We start from the raw sequence: 25,673 nt of genomic DNA, 5'->3' as shown, positions 1-25,673 counted from the left end.
GGGCAAAAGTTATAGTCTTTATTTGGGCATCTAGGACTTACATATTTATTTTTACTACTGGGACAAATATATTTATCATTAGACCCATACGTCCTCTCCCATCTAAGATCCCCACATACATTCCACGGCTTTCTACCACTCGATATCGCTTTACACGCATCAAATAGCAGAACACCCGAAGAATGTACGGATTCTAACACTGTCTTATTAATTAGGGTCCCCTGAGGATCTCCATTCCTGAGAGTCAACCAAATTGTACGAGGTTGATACTCCGGACTGAAACACCTAGGTTCTCCTACTCCTAAATGGCACACACTATAGTCTATATTTAGGTATCTACATCTCGATACATCTCCTTTACACTCGTATTGTGAATGCCAAATTAGGGTTTGGGAAATATGGTTACCTGTTCTCGTAGTCTTAATGCATACCTCACAGCTAGGAGCGTCGGTACCTCTACCTTCCTGAATATAAAAACACATATAAATAAACACAATAAAAAGCACATCTTTCGCCGTCATCCTCAGTCTTCGTCCGTGCGATGGAACCTCAGCTTCCGGGATGTGAGGGCTGCAGGGAATGGAGTTCTGCTCGTCTTCACAGGTGTCCCTTCGAGACTTTCCTGGCTTATACACTATGTGATGGTAAGCGGACAGGCTTTATTATGGCCTTCTCACTCACACCTGTAACAATAAAATTTGTAATCCACAATAATTCCTCGTTACTCCGACTGAGTAGTGCGTTTCAACCGGATCTTGCAGGGATTCTCTGGATCTGCTGTAACTTGCCAAGAATCGACTGCTGCTGGTTTAACCCTGGAGTGATGTATCCACGGAGTCACTTCTGCTACTTTTATCGCTGTAGGGGTAGACAAAAGAACAACATAAGGACCTCTCCACTTGGGCCCTAACGGTACATTATTCCACTCTTTAATCCACACTTGGTCTCCTGGATGATAACTATGAACAGGGGGATAAATATTCACAGGTAATCTATCTTGTACCCATTTCTGTACCTCCTCCATAGTCTTACCCAACTCTACAACCTGCTGCCGGGTAATTCCTTCTCCCAACTGACTCAAATCCCCCCTTAAGTTACCAAGTACGGGAGGTGGTCGTCCATACATAATTTCAAAAGGAGAGAGGCCCATCCTTCTGGTAGGGGTACTGCGGATTCGCAATAGAGCTATAGGTAAGAGAACGTTCCACTTAAGTTGGGTTTCCTGACACATTTTAGCCAACTGGTTCTTTATAGTTCTATTCATTCTCTCTACCTTACCAGAACTCTGGGGTCTATATGCAGTATGAAGCCTCCACTTTATACCAAGCATATGAGTCAGTTGTTGTAGGCACTGGTGAACAAAAGCTGGACCATTGTCCGATCCTATAGAACAGGGTAGTCCATATCGGGGTATTATTTCTCGTAGCAGGAATCTCACAACTTCTCCTGCTTTCTCTGTACGAGTAGGACATGCTTCTACCCAGCCTGAATAGGTGCACACAATTACCAGCAGGTAACGATGTCCACCCGATTTAGGCATCACTGTAAAGTCTATTTGTAGATCGGACATGGGGAGTCCCCCCATAAACTGGACTCCTGGTGGTTTTACTGGTCCTTGTCTTGCATTATTTTTAGCACACGTTACACATCTTCGTACAATGGCCTGAGTTAAGTTGGACAATCTTGGTATGTAGAAATGTTTTCTAAGAGATTCTTCAGTACTGTCTCTCCCAGAATGTGTCCCGTTGTGATAATTTTGGACAATTTCTACCGCTAGCGATGCTGGTATAACTATTCTTCCATCTTCTAGCTGATACCACTTGTTCTCCAGATACTTTCCCGGTTCAGTCTTTAACCACTCCTCTTCTTGAGCTGTATAAACTGGAGTCCATTGGGACAGTGGAGTTGGTATAAGAGCAGCTATATGCCCCACATACTCCTGTCTTCCTGATTCAGCAGCACGCTTAGCTGCACTATCTGCCATCCGATTTCCTTTGGTTACATCACCATCTCCTCTCAGATGCGCTCGACAATGTATGATACCGACTTCTTTCGGCTCCCACACTGCTTCCAATAGTTGTAGGATTTCGGCTGCGTATTTGATTTCTTTGCCTTCTGAATTCAGTAGTCCTCTTTCTTTATACAAAGCTCCGTGGGCATGAGTGGTTAAAAACGCATACTTAGAGTCCGTATAGATATTCACTCTTAAACCTTCAGCCAATTGTAACGCTCGTGTTAGTGCTATTAATTCTGCCTTTTGTGCTGATGTTCCTTTTGCCAGTGGCCGAGCTTCTATCACCTTGTCTATTGTTGTCACTGCATATCCTGCATAGCGGATCCCTTCTTTCACATAACTACTGCCGTCGGTATAATATTGAACATCGGGGTTCTGGATGGGAAAATCACGAAGATCTGGTCTACTTGAAAATACTTCATCCATTACTTCCAAACAATCATGTTGACTTTCAGTAGGTTGTGGCAAAAGGGTAGCTGGATTTAAGGTGTTTACAGTCTCTAAATGCACTCTTGGGTTTTCACACAACATTGCTTGATACTTGGTCATACGGCTGTTACTAAACCAATGATTTCCTTTGTAATCCAACAACGTCTGTACTGCATGTGGGACTCGTACATAAAGTTCTTGACCCAGAGTGAGTTTATCGGCTTCAGCTACTAGCAGGGCGGCTGCAGCTACGGCTCTTAGACAAGGTGGAAGTCCGCTGGCCACTGCATCCAGTTGCTTAGACATGTAGGCAACAGGTCTTTGCCATGATCCCAAGTACTGTGTCAATACTCCCACAGCCATTCTTCTTTGCTCGTGTACATATAAGTAGAATGGTCGTGTGTGATCAGGTAGACCTAATGCTGGGGCACTCATCAAAGCCTTCTTCACATCTTCAAATGCCGTTTGCTGTTCTTGGGTCCATAAGAAGGGGTCGTGCTCTGTACCTTTGATGGCTGCGTACAGAGGTTTTGCCAGTATCGCATAGCTGGGAATCCATATCCTACAGAAGCCTGCTGCCCCCAAGAATTCTCGCACTTGTCTTCTATTCTTGGGTATTGGTATTTGGCAGACAGCTTCTTTTCTCTCTGGCCCCATAATCCTTTGACCTTCAGAGATATGGAATCCTAGATACTTGACAGTTGGCAAACACAACTGAGCCTTCTTTCTGGACACCTTGTATCCTGCCTTCCAGAGAATGTGCAGTAGATCGTGCGTTGCTTGCTGACAGATTTCTTTTGTAACTGCTGCTATCAACAAGTCATCTACATACTGTAACAATACACACTCTCCTGGGATGGACTCGAAATCCAGTAGATCTTGACTTAGGGCTGAACCAAATAGGGTAGGTGAATTTTTAAACCCTTGGGGCAGTCTTGTCCAAGTCATTTGGCGTTTTGAGCCCGTTACAGCGTTCTCCCATTGGAAAGCGAAAATACATTGACTTTCTGCGGCAATTCGGAGGCAAAAGAAGGCATCTTTGAGGTCTAAGACTGTAAAGTAAGTAGCCCCGCCCGGAATTAAAGCAAGCAGGTTATATGGATTGGGTACAACTGGATGTATACTAACAACCGCATCATTGACTGCTCTCAAGTCCTGCACAGGTCGATACTCATCTGTACCGGGCTTTTGAACAGGCAGCAATGGGGTGTTCCAGGGGGAAGTACAGAATTTTAGGATACCATACCGTATGAATTTATCCAGATAGGATTGGATGTTCTTCTTAGCCTTCTGTGGGATGTGGTATTGTCTTAGGCTCACTGGATAAACCCCAAGTTTCAGTTCAATTTTTATTGGTGGAATATTGCGGGCCAGTCCTGGTGGGTTGTTCTCTGCCCAAACTCCTGGTATGTTAAACAATGTCTCATCACTCCTAGGGTTTTGGCTAGTCAACACTGTATAAAGTCGCCACTCTTCTTCCTTTGGTACGGATAAAGTCATAATACCTGAAGGTCCATTAAACTTTAAAGATGTTGTTCCATTTGGTAGGAACGTAATCTGCGCTTGTAATTTTGACAGCATATCACGTCCCAGCAATTGGACTGGACATTCAGGCATATAAAGGAATTGGTGTTTTACTACGTGGCCTCCCAATGTACAGAGTCGACTTTTAAGAACCGGTTTTTCAGCACTTCTTCCAGTTGCTCCTATCACAGTAATAGTCCTTCCAGATGGAGGAGCAACCAGATTAGTCACCACTGAATGTTCAGCACCAGTGTCGATCATGAACGCACTCCTTTTCCACCCTATTGATACATCGACCATAGGCTCCGCTCGACCAAGGGGGATGGAGCCCGGTCGGTATCAATAGTCCTCCATGACCGTGTCAGCCAATCCCACGAAGTCCCTACCTTCTCTATCGCGGGACCTTTGCGCTGCTGGAATATACCTGTCTTCCCTAACATTTCCTCTGTTCCCATTACTCCCTCTATAACCATTACTCCCTCCGGGGCCTCCTCTACCTCTCGCTCTGCCTCTAAAGTTTCCGTAACCTGTCCTAGGTCTGTCTCTCTCAGACTGTTCCCTTCGCGGGCACTCATTTCTCCAATGCCCTTCTTCCCTACAGTAAGCGCACTGATTTTTACTTAGAGGTTCCTCATTCCATCTACTATCGCCTCTATCTGGGCCCCGTCTATCTACGCCTGCGATCGCTACCGCTAGCATATCAGCCTTTTTACGCATCTTGCGCTCTTCCTCTTTCTTACTTTCTGTATCCCTGTTCATATAGACCTTATTTGCTACCTCCATTAGTTGGGTGATGGACATACCTGCAAACCCTTCTAACTTTTGTAGCTTGCGCTTAATATCTCCGTAAGCTTGGCTGACAAAGGCGGAGTTAACCATTCGGGAATTGTCTGCGTCTTCCGGATTAAAGGGGGTATACAAGCGGTATGCCTCCAATAATCGGTCATAAAAGACACTGGGCGCTTCATCGCTTTTCTGAATCACCTCAACTGTCTTCGACATGTTAATGGCTTTCTTTCCTCCGGCTTTCATGCCAGCAATTATAGCGTCTCTATAGGCTCTGAGTTGAACCATATCAGCACCATTTACGTTCCAATCGGGATCAGTGTTGGGATAATGTGTTGCGGCCCATGCTGCTGGATTAGCTTGGTTCAAAGCACGGGCTCTATCCTCTAGTGCTTTAATGGCTGCTTGATTTATTCTTGTCCTTTCCTCATTGTTAAATAAAGTCATTAGTAACTGCTGGCAATCAGCCCATGTCGGATTATGCGTCTGTACTATTGAGGTGAACAGATCAGTCATGGCTTGTGGTTTCTCAGTATACGAGGAATTATGGGTCTTCCAGTTTAAAAGGTCGGTAGTGGTAAATGGGACATATACGAAGACTGGGTCAGCGTGTGCCATTTGACCTGCGGCATCAATATAAGCTGACCCGGGATTTAGGCGAAGAGGCATCTGATAGTGCTTTAATTGTTGGGCACCAGTCAACTGTCGGGTTTGGATGGGGCTACGTAGAGAGGCGTCAGTCATGGGTTCCGGTCGGGGAGAGATAGGGTATGGGGATGTGGGAGGTTGGTTTTGGGAAAAGGTCGTAAATAAAACACTTCGAGCCGAGCTAGATGAAGCTTGACCGGAAGTCTGAAGTGGCGCCAAATCAGGATATTCGTTTTTAATGGGGGTGGGTTCTGGTTCCGGAAGGGGAGATTTAGTACGAGGGGGGGTGGATCCTGTACTGGAGGAGGAAGCGGAAGTGGATGAGGGTAATGAGGGGAGGGGTGCAGGGCTTCCTGCGTTTGCGTCACTTCTTCTTAACGGAAAGTAAGGGGGCGGCAAAGGGATCTCGGACTCAGGGGGCGTGTCCAAAATGGGCCTAACACCAGTCCTAGTGGACGAACAAGTCCTAGCTACCATGAGGCGACACTGCTCCTCGTGGCATGTCTGGAGCCATTTTGGCGAGTCATTTACGGCCTGTCTCCAACAGTCAATATAAGGAAACTGGCCGTAAAGTTCAGGCCTACCTGATACAGCCACGTGTAAGCGCTGTACCAGAGTTGGATCCAAACTGCCACGTGGCGGCCATGCCGCAACCAAAGTAGGCCACTCCCTAGTACACAAAGTGACCAAACGTACAGGAGACATCTTTACCCCAAAATCACAAATTTTAAATCCCTTTTTAAAATTCTTCACCATACAACCTAAGGGATCCGGAATCGTTGACTGCGACGCACCCATACTTAACAATGGAACGTCGTCGACAACGAATACTATACACGCGTACTATTCAACAGTCACACCCGTTTCCTCTGGCAACAGCACCACGTGGTACGGTTACCAAGTGAAACGTACACAATAACACAATAAACACTCAGGGAATTCCCGTACACACACAGCTGCTACACCAGTCACTATATAATCAATATTATGCCCTTTGGCGTAACTATACAGTCACCCACGCTATAATTCTCTATATACGAATTACCCGTCTATAACACACCCCAGTAACATCGTCTTTTACAAATAGCGGTTACAGTACGGTTAGCATAGGTCAAAGCACAAGTTAAGGTCACAATACAATTATTAGTGGTTATGGTGTTAAACATGCAATGGACGACAATGATTAGTACTTATTATACAGTGTCAGTAAATATACAGGGTTATGGTACCGTGCACTATAATACAGCAACACACTATTAACACTCTCGCTAGACGGCTGAGCTCGCGCTATCTAACAAGATATACACTTTACTAACAATCGCTAACACATTTACAATTCCCAACTAAACTATTGGCCAGTACCTTGAATGGACTACCTAAAAACAATCTACATACGTTTTGGTTAGCCACACTGCCCAATCACCACATATATAGCGAGCTAGAGAACCGAATTTACACAGACGCCTCTTAGTCGCACTATACAACGAGCTAGAGGACCGAATTTACACAGACGCCTCTTAGTCGTACTATCAAAAGTCTAGTGGGTTCCAAATTTACACGCCTTCCCACTTAGCCCAGATAGGATGAGAACTAGCGAACCGGATTTACACAGACGCCGCTTAGTCTCCCGGTCCCTCCGACCTAGCGAACAAAATATACACCCTAGAACGCTAGTCTAGACAAGACACCGGTGTCCGGCTAGGGCTTATTTTACACCAGAGCGCCCTGCCTGACTAACCAAATCAAACGGTCTGACTAAAGAGCGTTCGATCGAGCGGTGCGCCTTCGCTCCTTCCCTCCGACAGAGGGGGCAGATACAGATTCAAAAACCCCTTTGGGCCTACCGCACAATCGGTATACCCCTAGCGGGTCCTGCCGTCTAAAACAGCAGTTGTCTTACCTCCTCGTTCCTGAACCTGAGTTCACACTCATCGACAGGGACACCCCAGCACTTCTCACGTAGAGGCCGATGATCTCCTGGACAACAGACCAGTGGCGCCGAGACGAAGGGAGGTCCACGCAGAAGTTCAGGGGTGCAGCCGTAGAGAACGTGGGCAAAGATAGACCGTCTCACGCCTCTGCCTCTCAGCTACCGTTGAACGATGAGCTTCCCGGCCAATGCACCAAATGATACCGGAGAAACTGACGGAAGCCAAGCACAGAGAGATGGACACAGGTTTCTTCAGGAAGGAAGAGATTCTTTATTGGATCACCGATCGGGACTCAGAGGGACTAGCGTCACCAAAATACAGCAAAGTCTGAGCCCCGGACAATAGTGCAGGCTCCTTATATAGGCATATAACTCCTCCCATATTAAGCTCCACCCGCACATTCCCTTGACCAATCAACCCAAATAAGAATTAACTTCCTGTTTGACCGCATGGCTTGTCCAGCACAATGGAGGAGGGGGAATACTATATCCTGTATTCTTGCACATGCTCCGTACACTACTGATCGTATCTTGCCACGTGCAACTAACTGATCGATACGTCAGCATATGCACGTACACATGCCACGTGGTAATCTCGGCCTACTAAATTTATTTTTACCGAGATTCCACCACATTCCAGTAATGTGTCTGATTGTATAACAGAGCTCCACAGGAATAATACTCCCAGTAATGTGTCTGAGTGTATAACAGAGCTCCACAGCAATAATACTCCCAGTAATGTGTCTGAGTGTATAACAGAGCTCCACAGCAATAATACTCCCAGTAATGTGTCTGAGTGTATAACAGAGTTCCACATCAATAATACTCCCAGTAATGTGTCTGATTGTATAACAGAGCTCCACAGGAATAATACTCCCAGTAATGTGTCTGAGTGTATAACAGAGCTCCACATCAATAATACTCCCAGTAATGTGTCTGAGTGTATAACAGAGCTCCACTGGAATAATACTCCCAGTAATGTGTCTGAGTGTATAACAGAGCTCCACAGGAATAATACTCCCAGTAATGTGTCTGAGGGTATAACAGAGCTCCACATGAATAATACTCACAGTAATGTGTCTGATTGTATAACAGAGCTCCACAGCAATAATACTCCCTGTAATGTGTCTGAGTGTATAAAAGAGCTCCACAGCAATAATACTCCCAGTAATGTGTCTGAGTGTATAACAGAGCTCCACAGCAATAATACTCCCAGTAATGTGTCTGAGTGTATAACAGAGCTCCACAGCAATAATACTCCCAGTAATGTGTGAGTGTATAACAGAGCTCCACAGCAATAATACTCCCAGTAATGTGTGAGTGTATAACAGAGCTCCACAGCAATAATACTCCCAGTAATGTGTCTGAGTGTATAACAGAGTTCCACATCAATAATACTCCCAGTAATGTGTCTGAGTGTATAACAGAGCTCCACAGGAATAATACTCCCAGTAATGTGTGAGTGTATAACAGAGCTCCACAGCAATAATACTCCCAGTAATGTGTCTGAGTGTATAACAGAGCTCCACATCAATAATACTCCCAGTAATGTGTCTGAGTGTATAACAGAGCTCCACAGGAATAATACTCCCAGTAATGTGTCTGAGTGTATAACAGAGCTCCACAGCAATAATACTCCCAGTAATGTGTCTGAGTGTATAACAGAGTTCCACATCAATAATACTCCCAGTAATGTGTCTGATTGTATAACAGAGCTCCACAGGAATAATACTCCCAGTAATGTGTCTGTGTATAACAGAGCTCTACGGCAATAATACTCCCAGTAATGTGTCTGATTGTATAACAGAGCTCCACAGGAATAATACTCCCAGTAATGTGTCTGGGGGCATAACAGAGCTCCACATCAATAATACTCCCAGTAATGTGTCTGATTGTATAACAGAGCTCTACGGCAATAATACTCCCAGTAATGTGTCTGTGTATAACAGAGCTCTACGGCAATAATACTCCCAGTAATGTGTCTGGGGGCATAACAGAGCTCCACAGCAATAATACTCCCAGTAATGTGTCTGGGGGCATAACAGAGCTCCACAGCAATAATACTCCCAGTAATGTGTCTGAGTGTATAAAAGAGATCCACAGCAATAATACTCCCAGTAATGTGTCTGAGTGTATAACAGAGCTCCACAGCAATAATACTCCCAGTAATGTGTCTGAGTGTATAACAGAGCTCCACAGCAATAATACCCCCAGTAATGTGTCTGAGGGTATAACAGAGCTCCACAGCAATAATACTCCCAGTAATGTGTCTGAGGGTATAACAGAGCTCCACAGCAATAATACTCCCAGTAATGTGTCTGAGTGTATAACAGAGCTCCACGGCAATAATACTCTCAGTAATGTGTCTGTGTGTATAACAGAGCTCCACAGCAATAATACTCTCAGTAATGTGTCTGTGTGTATAACAGAGCTCCCCAGCAATAATACTCCCAGTAATGTGTCTGAGTGTATAACAGAGCTCCACAGTAATAATACTCCCAGTAATGTGTCTGAGTGTATAACAGAGCTCCACAGCAATAATACTCCCAGTAATGTGTGAGTGTATAACAGAGCTCCACAGCACAGCAATAATACTCCCAGTAATGTGTCTGAGTGTATAACAGAACCCCACAGTAATAATACTCCCAGTAATGTGTCTGAGTGTATAACAGAGCTCCACAGCAATAATATTCCCAGTAATGTGTCTGTGTATAACAGAGCTCCACAGCAATAATACTCCCAGTAAAGTGTCTGAGTGTATAACAGAGCTCCGCAGCAATAATACTCCCAGTAATGTGTATGAGTGTATAACAGAGCTCCGCAGCAATAATACTCCCAGTAATGTGTCTGAGTATATAACAGAGCTCCACAGTAATAATACTTCCAGTAATGTGTCTGAGTGTATAACAGAGCTCCACAGCAATAATACTCCCAGTAATGTGTCTGAGGTTATAACAGAGCTCCACAGCAATAATACTCCCAGTAATGTGTCTTTAAACTACAATAAATGTGTTTAATAATCAGTCAGTGTAAATAAGACACATTGTTCTTGTTATAAATTACATTTTAGTTACATAAATTGTTCTTAATTAAGTCACCTTAGTTTAATTTCTTAGTACAGCCCTCCCCTGGCCACACCCCTACAATTAAGTGCTTTACTTTGAACATTTGACATTTTGGGAGGTGTGCATAGGCTTAGCTGTGACTGCTGCTGATAGAGATGCCTGCAGCACTGTGTTTTCTTGAAGTCACTGTTAGGGCAGTGCATGAATAGGGCTGTGCTGCTGTTTATAGCATTCATATGCTGCAGGATTTCTGTTTCTTTCATGCATTGGATTCCTGCACTTTGCAGGACATGTTGCAGTCAATATGTATGTGACATGCCCAGAGAAAAGGGGATCTGGCAACCCAAGCAGACCTGTGCCATATGTCGATAAATTGAGGTGTAGTCAGAAAAGAAGGTACCCTTGATAAAGGCAGCCAGTTGGTGCCGAAACGTTGGGGGGGTTTGGTGACTCGTGTTTCTGTTTTGTGGCTTGTAAGAATCTTTCTGGTATTTTACCATTACTTTATTGTATTTGCCCTTGCTTCTGTCATTGTGTTTATTTTTCTTGTATGTTTTCACTTTGGTACTTTTTGTACATAATAAAGCTTACATTTTTTTTTTTTTTTTAAATTCTTTATTTTTGTCGTGCAAAGGATATAACACACGCATGGGGTACCCCAAAGGCAATCCACATGCTTTTGCGTAACATTTTCAACAATCAGGGGTATGTTAGTACTTGCACTTTTTTATGGTTAGTCTGCATTTGTACTAGTTTAGTCACGAGTTAGCTTTGGTAAATATAAACGAGGTCTGTGTAAGTCAGGCTAAATAGAGAGAGCAACACTATATATGGTACTGCATAGGTATCTGCACTAATCAACATCGAGTAATGCTGGCTAATTGGCATAAGTGTAGTAAACAAGCTAAACTGTGGGTCTAGGCAGGTAATCTGTGGGTGTAGAAGTGTAGAGAGAGATGCCCAAGTTTGTCTAATGGCTGTCTAAGCTTATAATCATAGAAAAGCAGTGCTATTAAAGGTTACTGGCATGTTACTCAGCACATCAGTCACTTAAGGAGGAGACCGTTGGATCCTGTGCGGCTCTCAGTGGTCAGTTCAGCCAGTGACCGCTCACCTCAATTGATCAGTCCAGTTTTGTTTCAGCCGATGCCCACGTTCGGTATGTTCTTGGTGCGGGCTGTTGATGTCTCGACATTGTGAGGCTTGATGGGGTTGTCAGTCCAGGTTCGTGCGTGGAGTTGAGCTTGTGACAACCTGTTGATGGCTTGTGGTCTGGAAAGGCTCCGGTTCTGCCCCAGTGAGCTAGGCAAGTGGGTTCTGTAGGTCCGTCGTGTCGATTTTGGATGCCGCGCTGTGGCGTCCCGCTTGTGCCTTGGGAGTCGCCTTTGTGGGTGCTTGGGGCCCGTCGTTGTGTATTTGTAGCCCAAGTTGGTTCCTGTAGCCTTCGATAGCCTTGATACTGGGTGCTTCTTGGTGCGCGCCAGCCTTCCGTTCTGCGCCTGCTTTTTGGTGGTGGTAGGCCCCTTCTCTGATTGGGCCTGAACCTTCCTGTCGCTCGGCGGTAGACTGACTACGGGAATGAAAGTAAGCTTCTGCAGCTTCCGCCAGAAGCGCTGAAAGGTCTTGTCAAGCCTCTCCAGGATGTCTGTGGTGTGATCATCTGACCGCCCCGGCTCTGGGCCTTCGCCTCGTGGTCGCGAGCAGCCGCCATCCGCCATTTTGAGGCGTCGTGATTTGGGCAACGGCTCGTAACTGTATGATGAGCGCTGGTATCCGGTACAGTCTCTGGGTGGACCGGGATGACCCTCGCCGGTCTATAGGGGGGGGGGGGGTTGGATTGTCGCTGGTCCAAGCCCTTTCTCGAGGCACAGGGGGATCAGCCGTTTCCCCCCAGCTCCGGTGCAGGCAGGCCGCGGCACGGACCTCGGGTTCTCGAAGGGGTGAGGTATTAGTCAGCTTCCCCGTGTCCCCCTGACCTTATGCACCCGGTTGGGTTTGATTAGTCATCGTGTCCGCCGGGTTTTAATGCTTTTTGGGCTGAAAGAAACGTGAGCTCCGGCGCTCCACGTCTGGCTCGTTTGAAGGTCAGGCTCCGCCCATAAAGTTTACATTTTTTTGAGATTGTTATAGTGTGCATTCTATATTCTATAGATATTGTTAATTTATTTCACATGTGCAATGGGCCCTTAGTATTACAGGTGGGTTTCTCACTAAATATTGAATTACATAAAAATGGCAAAATACCTACTTAAACCATCAATCTGTGACCATAGCAGAGTTGCAGAATGTTTAGCCTTAATTTTTATGACTTATTTTCTAACCCCCATTTTGTCCTTTAAAAAAAAAAAAAAAAAAATCTTTATTTTTGTTAGTGCAAGTGAGTACAAACGTGCTTGCAGCGCCACAATAGCGAGTGCGAGCAATTCAGAAGCAATCTTTGGTATATCTAAGACTTTGCACAGTTTTACGTGCATAATGTTTTATAAGTAAGTGGAGACGTAAGGGTAGGAACATATTTAGTACATGCTTAACATAGCTGACTAACTACCACTTTGTTGTGTAAGATGCTTATGGTGTGAGAGAACATCACTATAAGACAATGTGTTGTACTTGCTGAAACCAGCTAAAACATACATGTGATGTCAGTTAGTAGTCACATTTATGAAGCAATAGACATGTAGATTATTGTATATGATATAAGCTTGTTTACTCAATTGCCTATCTGACCACTGGGGTTATACCGCTGTTATAGTCTATGCAAGGCAGGTGGAGGGTAATTGCAGGGGAGAGAATATTTGGCTGCAATCTATTATCGGGCGCACTAGGTCTTAGGCTTCTGGTTTTGGACCTGAGGCTGCTGTTTCTGGTAAAGTCCGCATGCTGTGGGTTTTGAGTGTCTCTGTGCTTGTTCAGATGCCTGATGGGGGTAGTAGGGACCTTCCCGTCCACCTGGGTGTCTCAGGTGCTCTGCCGATTGCCGTGGGTCTCCCACCTTTGACAGGCATAATGTCCAGTGGAGCATCACACTTGTCCTGCGTGTGGGTGGTATGGAGGTTCCCATGCAGAGGTGTGCCGTAGCTTGGGATCGTTGCGCGCTTCCCGCTCAGCATTAGGCGTCCAGTTCGGGCGGGGGATCTCTCTCCTCCAGACAGAGGTGGTCAGTTGATATTTCAGATACCCTGCCTCGATTTGTTCCACCATGGCCTCGGGATCTCCGTGGTGCGGCAGTAGATGGCAAAGTACAGCGAGCCGCTGCCATTTTGCAAAGTAGGCCTTAAGTTCGCTGTGTCCCCCAGACGCCCCACAGCTTGGGCTCTCTCCAGTGGGGACTGGGATGACCCCCCCTGGTCCAGAGGGGGGGATAACGGGACCGGCTGGCGACCCAGGCATTTGGCATGTGGTAGCCGGGAGAGGAGACCCGGCAGCGGCCGTCCACCTCGCTTTCCCCCCCGAGTAGGCTGCGGTCCCCTGAAGCTTCGTGTGCTCCCCAGGGGGTACAAAACTCCCGATCTCGGGGTCCGCCACCTCTCCCACAGCCATGGGCATATCGTGAGTTCACTTTTGTTGCATAGTCTTTGCTCTTTGTAGCCTAAGAGGCCCGGTGTCTCCGGAGCCCCTCCGGCATGCGACCGGTTAGCATGGCGGTCCGGCCCCGCCTTCCCCCATTTTGTCCTTTTAATGTTGATTGTAACATGGTTAACTTTCTACTTACAAACTTTGTACAAATGGCTAAAATTAGAATTATACAATGCTAATGTGTGTGTGTGTGTGTATATATAGTGTTTATTTTTCTTAAATGTGGAAACAAATCTTACCTTTTCATTAGGTGTGCTTTAGTGCAATGTTAAATTAGATATTTAATCACCTATCAATGTTTAAACAGCGATATATACTTCACCTACTGATTTCATAGATTCATTCCTGCAGTTTGGCTTCTGTAATAAAATAAATACTATTGCACGAGTGGTGACAAAGTATGGCTGATCAAGGGATTGGAACATTCATATAGTAATGAAATTAAAAAGATATTATTCATTTCTGAAGTGACTCCTGAAATGTTGTTGTTCCTATGGCATATCCTATAAATACATGCACGACAGGGCCATTCAGAGCTAAATTACAACTCCCAAAGTCTCCTTCCCAGAGTCCTTTTAGGAGAACACCGCTAACAGCAACGATCTTTCATTAGATTGCATTAGTGCAAAAAAAGTAAATGCATGGGTGGACTTCTAAAACGAAACTAATGATTATATAAAAATGAAACTAATGATTATATAAAAATGAAACTAATGATTATATAAAAATGAAACTAATGATTATATAAAAACGAAACTAATGATTATATAAAAACGAAACTAATGATTATATAAAAAATGAGGCGTCTGTCGTGTGCTGAATGTGATATCCCAAAAACCTTTACTGGGCAGTGGAGGTATTTTACTGTTTCTGCTTCCATGGAGTACCGATTGACTGGACAACTTTCTTTGTCTTTAACTTTGATGTTTTTAAAACTACATCTTCATAATGCTTTAAAAATGATATTCACACTACTCTATGGAGTCCGTTAATTAGTAAAACTTTGCCCACATTATTTGTAAGCCGTCTGCATGTGACACTTGATCTGCTGTATATGGCGTCTTGTGTCCGTCATATGAGGTTGTAATTCCATGAATTTAAAGGGACACTTCGAGTGCCAGGAATACAAAGCTGGGACTAGATGGGGTTTAGTTCTGTCTCCCCAGCTCTTCTCCCAGCATATCATGTACAGTTAAGGGGAATAATTGGCAGAAGTTTCATGTGGCTGCTTCCTGGGAGCGTATGGGAAATGGAGACCTGTATATTCCAATGTTGCCCTAACAGTAAGGGAACCCTCGTCCTAATACTAATAAAATATATAATATATCATTTGAAACGCGTAAATAAATACTTGATTTTTTTTTTGTATATATTATGTATTTAAATTGTGAGCTCGTTTGTTACACATATTTTGTTAGAATTAAAGGGACACTATAGTCACCAGATCAACTACTGCTAAATGTATTTGTTCTGGAAAGTATAATCATTCCCTTCAGGCATTTTCATGTATACACTGCCTTTTCAAAGAAAATGCATTGTTTACATAGCTCCCTAGGAACACATCCACTTGCCACTCCTTAGATGGCTGCTAGAGGTGCTTCCTGGGACAATGCTACATACATTTAGTGTCTCCACCCTCTGCATAGGTTTTTCTCATAGAGATGCATTGATTCAATGCATCTCGAGAGGAGGTGCTGATTGGCCAAGCTGGTGTTTGGACCCACCTCCTTGCTGATACCAGCCAATCCAATACTTTCCCGAATTGTCTGAAATCATAAATTCTGCTGATGCTAGCAAGGAGGCGGACCGGTGCGGTGCCAGCACCGGCAGTCACGCGGCGCTGTGAATAAGGTAAGTTTTCTTAATATGTTGGTGCTAAATAAATAATTGTAATTATAATGCAATGTATCCAGGAAAATCTCAATTCCATTATTTTCCCATAATGCACTCTTCACCATTGTTTGCTTTATTTCATATTTGCTACTTTGCATAGCAGAGCTAAACTATTGTAAAACTACAGCTCCCATGATGCTCTGAAGACCTTTAACAATGTGGTCTATCTTTGGGATCTGATCTAAACATTACCTACAAAAATACTAGCTGAAACAGACACTCCAGGCACCAACACAACTTCATCTAAATTAAGTTGTTATGGTGCCAGGAGGCACCTGGAGTAGTTTCTCGAGTAATTTAACCCCAAAGTTTCCTCCAGCGGCTATGTCCACTCCTGAAGTTTCAGAAGAGTGAGTGCTGACCGGCAGGGGTGCCGCTGATTGGCTGAGAGTGGTCAGCTGACGCTCTCAGACACTCCGTGACTCTTCATTCACTAGACTGGCTTGGAATCAAACGTCCCCAGAGGGTGGGGGGTGGGGGGAGTAGACATCGCCGCTGGAGGCAATCTTAGAGTTAAACCGTACCAGAAGTAAGAGTGCCTACAGGGGCCTTCTGCCACCATAACAACTTCATGAGGTTGTTTTGTTGCCTGGAGTTTCCATTTAAACAGTGACATATAAAATAGGGCATTTTTGTGTATGCAATTGTTAAAGTAATTGTTTTTGCTTTTTGACAGCCAGATAATGTGTTTATCACGCTGGCAGATAGGAATTGAAATGTGGAAAAAAGAAGCAATTTGGCAGTGCAATAATGTGTGCCGGGACACACATGTGCCAATCGTGATAGTTTTTACAAATCTGAAATATATATTAAATGTTGACTTTTTGTGTTCATGTTCCTGTAACAGAAAAAAAGTTTGTTTTAACACAGTCTCCTCTTTTAAAACAAATAATCTCTGTTCTCCAGGTTCCACAATGACACCCATGGGGATTTTAACTCCACACTTTTTACCACCATGACAGTTGCCACTAAGCTTGTGTTACCCACACTGGCGAAACCTATCATCCCTGTCCAGACTGGAGTGCAGGCGCAGCAGGAGGAGCAGTCCAGTGGCATGTCTATATTCTTTAGCCTACTGGTATTGGGTGAGTTTCTGAACGTGTATATGTTGCATTGAAGATTGGCTTTTTTAACTGGATATTGCAGATATTAGAATAGACATTGCAAAATAGGATATTGCTTCCACCATAACATAGGCGGTGCTAATACAGTTACCATTTAGCAACATGATATATAACAATCTAGATAATGCCATTGTGTGCTTCTCATGCAAGTATGCCATAAGCTGTATAACGGTCACACATTGTGTGAACAAATGTATAGCTCAACATAGTTTCGATTGGAGGTTTTTTGCTTACTAGATAAGGCATTCACATACTGGCAAATAAACACATTTCCGTTTTGGTCTACGCATGTTTACATTATTCTGGGTCAGATGGCCGTTTTTGATCTATACATGTGCTAGCATTCTGTACGTTGGACAGACAGTTTTTTTTTTTCCCCTTCTGAAAGAATGCCCGCTGTGAGAATATAGATCACCACAGGAATGCTCGAGATACCATAACCACTATAGCCCAATATAGTGTTTTATAGTGCCTGGAGTGCCTTAGCGCCCTCCAAACGTAAGTGCTCAAACTCCTGCAAGAAGCTTTTGTTGGTACTCAACGCTAAGCCCGGCATGTAGTGCCGAGCTCACTGGCGGTGAGTGTCAACTGAGCTCTCAGTATACAAGTATGGCTGGGCTTACAGCAGCAGGGGAGATGATGGCGGTACACAGCAGGACTGAGGTAAGTTGATAAACCATTCTTAAATAGTTTGACTACTTATTTTGGAGAGTTCCAGTACATAGTGTTGAGTCCCAAACAAAGGAACAATACAGACATCTTAATTGTGACCGTTGCAGTTTTAGTTCTGGGTGTTCACATGTGCAGCTGATTTAGGCCTTTTTTAGGTTGCAATATTTGACCTACACATGGTGCTAGGAGAATTGGCAGTAGATCTCCTGATGTATTCACCTGAAATGTATCAATATCCCATGACGCACACGGTTCAGTCACACAATGCTTCATGCGCCAATCCTTTTTGGGTTATACAGCAGTCCACAAGTCATTTTTCATAAAAGTAAATCATAAACAGAAATACTGTCAATTCCAGTAAGAAAATGTATATTATCTGTTCTATGCAGAGCAGGTGTCCAATAACTGTAATCCGGGGGTTGTTGGTTTATAGACCAGGAAGTTGTATTTTATGGTTTGAAATACTACTAATTTGGTTTATTATATTGCGAGGTGGTATGCGTGGCAGTTAGAATCACTCTAAAATGTCCTTGAACATCCTTGTTCCCTGCCCATGACAAGCTCTTCATATTTTACATATCCTTCCATCTCCTCCTATTAACCCTTTTCAGCCCATGTTACCAGAGATGGGCAGAATTTTCGGTAGGATGGCGCAGTTTGCAGCGAATGAATTTTAGTTAAATAGGACACGTAGTTAAAATGAATCTGCCTTGGTGATAATTATATATATATTTGTTTTTAGTTAATCGAAAGCCAGCAAGGGACATTTTGTCTCCAGATAACACAGCAGGCAGAGCCCAAAGCTATTTCCATTGATACGTGTCTTGATGAGACCAACACATATAAAGAGCACATTGTTTTTGGAAAGACGTCTTCGCAACATATTATAAAATAGTTTCTGCAGTACTTTTCTCCGTCAGGTTAACCCAACCATAGTGCTTTTGCAGAAGATTCACTGAGACTGGATTTATTAGATATCTGTGTTTATATGTTTGTTTTATAAACAGGACGATGTCTCCTGGTGTGAAACTAAGCCAGTTCAATTACATTGTCTCTGCCAATCTCCATGTGATCTCTGAAGTCACGTGGTTTGCAGTCATGCGTTGCTCATGCTCCCTAACTGAATGCTTCTCTATCTTACCATGTAGTCATATGTTTCTTCTTAAAACACTATGCCATGTAAGCCTGATATATATCACTTTTTGCAAAGTTTTAATGACTTCTTCTTCAGTGACCGTTTCTCATTCTACTGCTCCAGTAAGTGCTGTTAAGGTGTACAACACCAGGGGTATAAAACACACGTTCCTTTACAGCACGTCTGCGGAGACTCATGCTTACGCGGGCATTTTTAGAGAAATGCTGCCCACGTAGCTCCCAGGACAACACAATGAAAATTAAAAAAACATTGGTCATTAGCCAGCCTGGAAGAGCGTTTCGGGCTTGTTAATGACAGCTCTGTGCATATTCCTTTTACAGAGGGTCGTACATTGACTTCGGCAGAGTGGTCAGAAAATGACAGGTAGGATCAGCGTTCAGCCGTGGGAGGCTAGACACCTGGTAGCACCCAGGTAAGGGGCAGACTATTGCAGAATGGTTTGCCCCATGAATGGAGCACGGTGCCAGGGTACCTCTAGGATCATAACTGCTACAATGGGTTACAGTGGCTCTGATGCTTGGAGTAACCCTTTCATGTCAGCTGTGGCTAGCATAGTGTTTAGCTAAGGTATATCTGCTGAGTTCTGTCCTTGTTCAGCCATCATTTTATGTACTAGCTCTGCAGTTTTCAAGAATCAGCATTTCTTAACGTGAGTTGTGTTTTATTGAACGATTATAGAACTCCTAGTTTTATTTCCAGCTGGTGCGTAACGATAAGTACATTTGAAATGATTGTTAAATAAATTACTTGCCACTCGCTTTAAAACGGCCAAACAGCCCAGTGGTGTAAAAACTACAAAGATGGCTTTTGTGGGAGAATGCATCCAATGGAAACGGTCATCTCTGCGCTGTTTTGGTGAATATCTTTGTGTGTGTGCGTGTGTGTATATATATATTGGTAGTTACCCTAGCACTGTGTAAAGATGGCATTATATTACTTACTTGGTCAGGAGCCTTCTCATCCTTTTTACTAAAGGGGTTAAAAGTTATAAATGTCACTTACAAACATAAAGCCGTATCAGGCTCTGTATAATAGGCTCCACAGGTGCCTATACAGGATTGTATGTTATTCTTGATAGAGATGGGGACACAAGATCTCGAAATATAAAAATCCACTTTATTATGTAAAATAAATTACCGGTATATAACAAAAACTGGGAGACTATGACTGTAGTGATCGGTAAATACCAGATAATATAAAATAGTCACGTCAAGAAAATATCATTCAAAGAGTCCCTAGATGTAGCAGTAGTAGTAGAAAACACGTTTCGACCACCACAGAAGGTCTTCCTCTGTGCTGTCAAATGCCTGTCCGGTCTCCATTAAATACCCCCTCCGTATGGGTTTATCTGATTCAGCGTCATTTCCGGTTAGACCACATTCACAGTGTGTTGAAATATCCTTCATCTTAAAACTTTCACCTGACATATTGAATTTAAAAGGCCTAAAAATGTTTTATTACAAACTGTTACAAGCCAAACACATCTTGCAGGGGTAAAAACCTGGTTGTTGATTAACCCCTTAAGGACCAAACTTCTGGAATAAAAGGGAATCATGACGTGTCCTTACGGGGCTAAACAAATATTATTCTTTGCCTTATGTGGTTTAATAATACTCCTTACCAAACTACTTCTTGTGTTATTGGCCCCTCTAAATGTAATGTTCGACCTATCTCCTAATATGTTTTTAACCTCACTATCTGTTTTTAAAATATACCAATATTTATTTAAAATCTGCTTAATCTGCTTGGCATTCCCATTATAATCCAGGACCATGGGAACACCTCTATCGTTTATTTTTGAGTTTTTCTGCGTTTTATTCGTGTATTTCAGGGCTTCTGCCTTATCATACATTTTTACCTCCTTTAACTGTTCATCTAAAATCGTTAGATTGTATTTCTTCTCCATAAAATACGTTTCTACAATATTTGTTTGTGGATCACTGCAATTTCATAAAACTCTCAAAAACTGCCCTTTGTGTATGTTCTTTAACCAAGGTTCGTAATGACAACTAGTTGTGTCAATAAAACTATTGACATCAACTTTAAAAAAAAAAAAAAAAAAGGTTTTTGTTTTTATCTTGCAATCTTCTATGTAGATCTCCAAGTTTAAAAAATGGACCTTGGATGGTCTGGATTCACACGTTAAAATTATATATATATTTTGGTTGTTATTAATATATATAAATACATTTTTGCAAAAGGAAAGAAAAATCAGCACATTTCCTAAACATGTCACTTTCATTAGCTGCAGAATCGGTATCTGCAGCCAATGAAGATCCGGCCACATTTTGCCTAGAATGTAATTAATTGCAGTGCCAGGCATTGTCTATCAAATGCTTCTCATGTAGAAGCATTGAGGACCAATCTCCAGTCCAAAGCTTCTCATAGGGATCAGTGGCTTTATCGAGATTTAAGGATCCTTATATAAAAAATAAAATAAAGTAATTGTTTAGGGACAGTGTCTGTTCAACTGCCATTTTTACTTTAGATTTTTGTGTCCATTAAAATCGTGACTTAATATATAAAACTATTGTGGACAGAATTTCTTATAATGCTTAGCCAACCACTGACTACAGTTATATTCTGCGTGAGCTGCTTAGCAAGTGGCTGTTTTAGTATCCAGTTACATCAGATGTATATTTTAACTCCCACCAGCCTCAGCCAGAGAATGTTAGGAGATGTAGCCCAGCCTGGGGCAGACAGCTGCTCGCAAGCTATTTGTTTGGGACATATTTTTCTTTTTCTCTGACCTCAGCAGTTAAGATGGACAGAAGACAAAAACCAGCACTGATTTATGCTTTTACTTTGCCAGGGATATAGAGTGTTACATTTCCAGAGACCCGGGCAGCCACATCTTTGACACTGTGTTTAGCTCACCCAGACAGGGCAGCTTGTCCAACGTGCCCGCTTAGGATGACGGGTGTGCTGACACCAGACGCAAAACTGATACTGGCATCCAGGAAGAGAGTAACCCAGCTGGGTGATTAACAGCCCATGTGTCCCTGCATGGATATCATAGGGCCTTTATCTGCATAACTGGACATGTTTAAAAGGAAAGGCGGCATGGACAGAGTCCCTGCACCATAACCACTTTAGTCAGGTGAGGGAGGGAGGGTGTATTTTTTATCTTAATAAATCCACTTTACAGAGCACGTAGCAATACAAATCATTATGGCTGTAGTTACCGTTACATTGTATTTTGAAACCTGCCTGTTCTTTCTCCATAGCCATTTGCATCATATTGGTGCATTTACTCATAAAGTTTCGTCTCCACTTCCTGCCAGAAAGTGTTGCAGTCGTCTCATTGGGTAAGTCTGTGTTCCGTTGACAGTCCGTTGAATTGTGAATTATGTACAAATGTGGTAATTGTTTTTAAATCACTGTTTACGCAATCTGCTGCACTTAAACGGACATCTGAAGAATAGATTAAATCATTGTTTAAAGAGACGCTTTGCTTGTTTTTATTTTCATTTTACTCAATTTTTTTTACCAGAAATAGAAGCACAGTTTATTAACTCCCCCACAAAAACCTATAATAAAAACCAAAATAAATAAACCCGCGCAGTTTGATTATGGCAATGATAAGAAGACCTTATTGTACATTTAAGAAATGCACTGAACCAAGGGGGATAGTGGATGAGGTACAGCAAGTTTACTTTTTAGGGGGGGGAAAGGAAAATAGAAAAAAAAATAGTTTCCCCTAATTTCTATCCCATCAAACTCCGGAAATTAGTCCCCAGATTGAGTAGGAATAGATGTGAGTTTTAATTATTCAAACATGGCTTACATTACGCGGCGGAATGCCTTGATTTGATATTTTTAGATAAACTTTTTTTTTAAAAATCTAGAAATATTAAAATATCAAAAATATATATAAGCGCCCCCCCCCCTGAAAATAATACAAAATGAAAATATTTTTCAGTATATTAAATAATTTTAAGTTATCAAAGTATTAAGTAATTTGCAATATTCATATAATATATTAGAGACCTCTGCTTTCTCTTTGATAGTGTATCTTCCTCCCTGTGCTGAGTATTCTAGTAGTGAACCTCATTCTGCAGACCTCGTGTAGTGATCCACAGTGTCTCATGATGCTTCACCAGCTGACCACGGGAACATCATCCTTAGAGCTGGAGAATCAGTCTAGTTGCTTTTGCAAACTTTCAAGTTACCCGACTGTCTTATGGTATAAAACACGTACTTGCACCTCTTTATTTTTTAGTATTTTTTTTTTTTTTTTTTGCTGCACATGAGTGTACAAATAATCTAGCAATGCCATGACAGCAGTAGCAAGCACATTAAGAGCAATCAGTGTCATGGCAAACGAGGAAAACAGCACAGTTTTATAGTACGATAGTCAGGCTAGATATATGTGAGTGGGCTTAGAGATAAAAACAGGTTTGATCCCATTGATGGACGATAAACAAATCACCAAACTTTATATATAGTAGTAAACATTAAAAGGATATAGCACCCCAGAAGGCGCTAGGTATATGTAGGAAGAACCGCTTTAGTGTAGCAAGTGGACAAGAATCAGCCAAGTATAACCATGCTAAACATAGTCATTAGTGGTCTAGCAAAAACAAAAGGCTGTTTGTGAACATGCAACCTGAGTCTCAGCCTTGTTGTTAGCCAATGCACATTATGGGTACAGTCCCAATCAGGATTGCCGGTCCGGGGGCTTAGTATACGTGATGTCATCTGTGGCTCTGAGGCATGTAGCTGCTGCTCTCTCCGTCCTGCTTCCCTCCTTACACTCCATTCGCTTGCCTTAAGGGTATTCACTACCAACACTGGTCTGCCCTCCAACTTTCTTGGGGTGCTTGGGAAAGGGCTTCGCTTTCTTGGGCTTGCTGAGCGGCGTCGGGTGCCTCGGAGGGTTTTTGGAAATGTGTTGTCATCTTAGGAACCATCGGGGATACTCTAGCACTCAGCCTCCTCCAGAACTCTGCGAATTTTGCATCCAGATTACTTAGGAAGTTGGGCACCTCTCCCAGATAGTCTGTAGTACACTAGGCATCCGCCATCTTGGGTGCACCGCCGTCAGTCGCTTAGCAGTACTGCAACGCCACCCTGCTGAGGTTGGGGAGCTATCAGGGTGGGGACCAGGATTATCCCCACCGGTCCAGTGGGGGGGGATGACTGGGCACCAGCTCAGTTCTGTGGAGCCCTGCCTGCACCTTTATGGGAGAGCGGCCGCCTCACCTCCCTCAGTGCCCACTCAGCCTCGATTGTAGAACAGCGTCTACACAGAGAGTACATAATGCAGGAAGCCCTCCTAGATCGGTTGTTGCGGTAGGTAGAATGAATGCCGTCAGCTGCAAGGGTTCAGGTAAAGCAGCCAGTAAGCAGCCAGTAAGCGGATTTTATTAGGCATTTTACGAGGAGCTCTCAGGAAACAGTCAGGCCCTGCCCTCCTGTACTTCTTTATTGATCACTGGTGGGACCTCAGTTGGAATCTCATGTCCAATACTGGAGTTTGGAGCTTCAAAAGGACATCTTACAGCTACAGAGCCACGCTGGTAATATGTTACCCTGTCTATTAGAACTACAGAGCCACGCTGGTAATATGTTACCCTGTCTATTAGAACTACAGAGCCACGCTGGTAATATGTTACCCTGTCTATTAGAACTACAGAGCCACGCTGGTAATATCTTACCCTGTCTATTAGAACTACAGAGCCACGCTGGTAATATCTTACCCTGTCTATTAGAACTACAGAGCCACGCTGGTAATATCTTACCCTATCTATTAGAACTACAGAGCCACGCTGGTAATATGTTACCCTGTCTATTAGAACTACAGAGCCACGCTGGTAATATGTTACCCTGTCTATTAGAACTACAGAGCCACGCTGGTAATATCTTACCCTATCTATTAGAACTACAGAGCCACGCTGGTAATATCTTACCCTGTCTATTAGAACTACAGAGCCACGCTGGTAATATGTTACCCTGTCTATTAGAACTACAGAGCCACGCTGGTAATATGTTACCCTGTCTATTAGAACTACAGAGCCACGCTGGTAATATCTTACCCTATCTATTAGAACTACAGAGCCACGCTGGTAATATCTTACCCTGTCTATTAGAACTACAGAGCCACGCTGGTAATATCTTACCCTATCTATTAGAACTACAGAGCCACGCTGGTAATATCTTACCCTGTCTATTAGAACTACAGAGCCACGCTGGTAATATGTTACCCTGTCTATTAGAACTACAGAGCCACGCTGGTAATATCTTACCCTATCTATTAGAACTACAGAGCCACGCTGGTAATATCTTACCCTGTCTATTAGAACTACAGAGCCACGCTGGTAATATGTTACCCTGTCTATTAGAACTACAGAGCCACGCTGGTAATATGCTACCCTGTCTATTAGAACTACAGAGCCACGCTGGTAATATCTTACCCTGTCTATTAGAACTACAGAGCCACGCTGGTAATATGTTACCCTGTCTATTAGAACTACAGAGCCACGCTGGTAATATCTTACCCTATCTATTAGAACTACAGAGCCACGCTGGTAATATGTTACCCTGTCTATTAGAACTACAGAGCCACGCTGGTAATATCTTACCCTGTCTATTAGAACTACAGAGCCACGCTGGTAATATCTTACCCTATCTATTAGAACTACAGAGCCACCACTCTCTGATGACCTCTGTGATACCCTCATACACACTGCCCATTACTGTGAGTTTTATTGCTGTGGAGCTCTGTGATCCATTCATACACACTGCATATTACTGTGAGTTTTATTGCTGTGGAGCTCTGTGATCCATTCATACACTCTGCACATTACTGTGAGTTTTATTGCTGTGGGGCTCTGTGATACTCACACACTGCCCA

The 25,673-nt window shown here is 43.3% G+C and overlaps 1 protein-coding gene across 3 annotated transcripts in view; it reads left to right on the top strand.

Annotated features, from left to right (window-relative positions):
* SLC9A8 (solute carrier family 9 member A8) overlaps nt 1–25,673 on the top strand; it is a 96,780-nt gene that overhangs the window by 3,231 nt on the left and 67,876 nt on the right. For all 3 annotated transcript variants that reach the window (XM_063459677.1, XM_063459678.1, XM_063459679.1), the window contains exons 2-3: nt 16,772–16,950; nt 22,045–22,125. In XM_063459677.1, coding sequence (XP_063315747.1) covers nt 16,772–16,950; nt 22,045–22,125 — 260 coding nt within the window. The remainder of the gene's footprint in view (nt 1–16,771; nt 16,951–22,044; nt 22,126–25,673) is intronic.

This window comes from Pelobates fuscus, chromosome 6 (genome assembly GCF_036172605.1).
Source record: "Pelobates fuscus isolate aPelFus1 chromosome 6, aPelFus1.pri, whole genome shotgun sequence".
NCBI lineage: Eukaryota > Metazoa > Chordata > Amphibia > Anura > Pelobatidae > Pelobates > Pelobates fuscus.
Note: the sequence above shows the minus strand (reverse complement) of the source record. Positions and strands in the feature narration are given on the sequence as shown.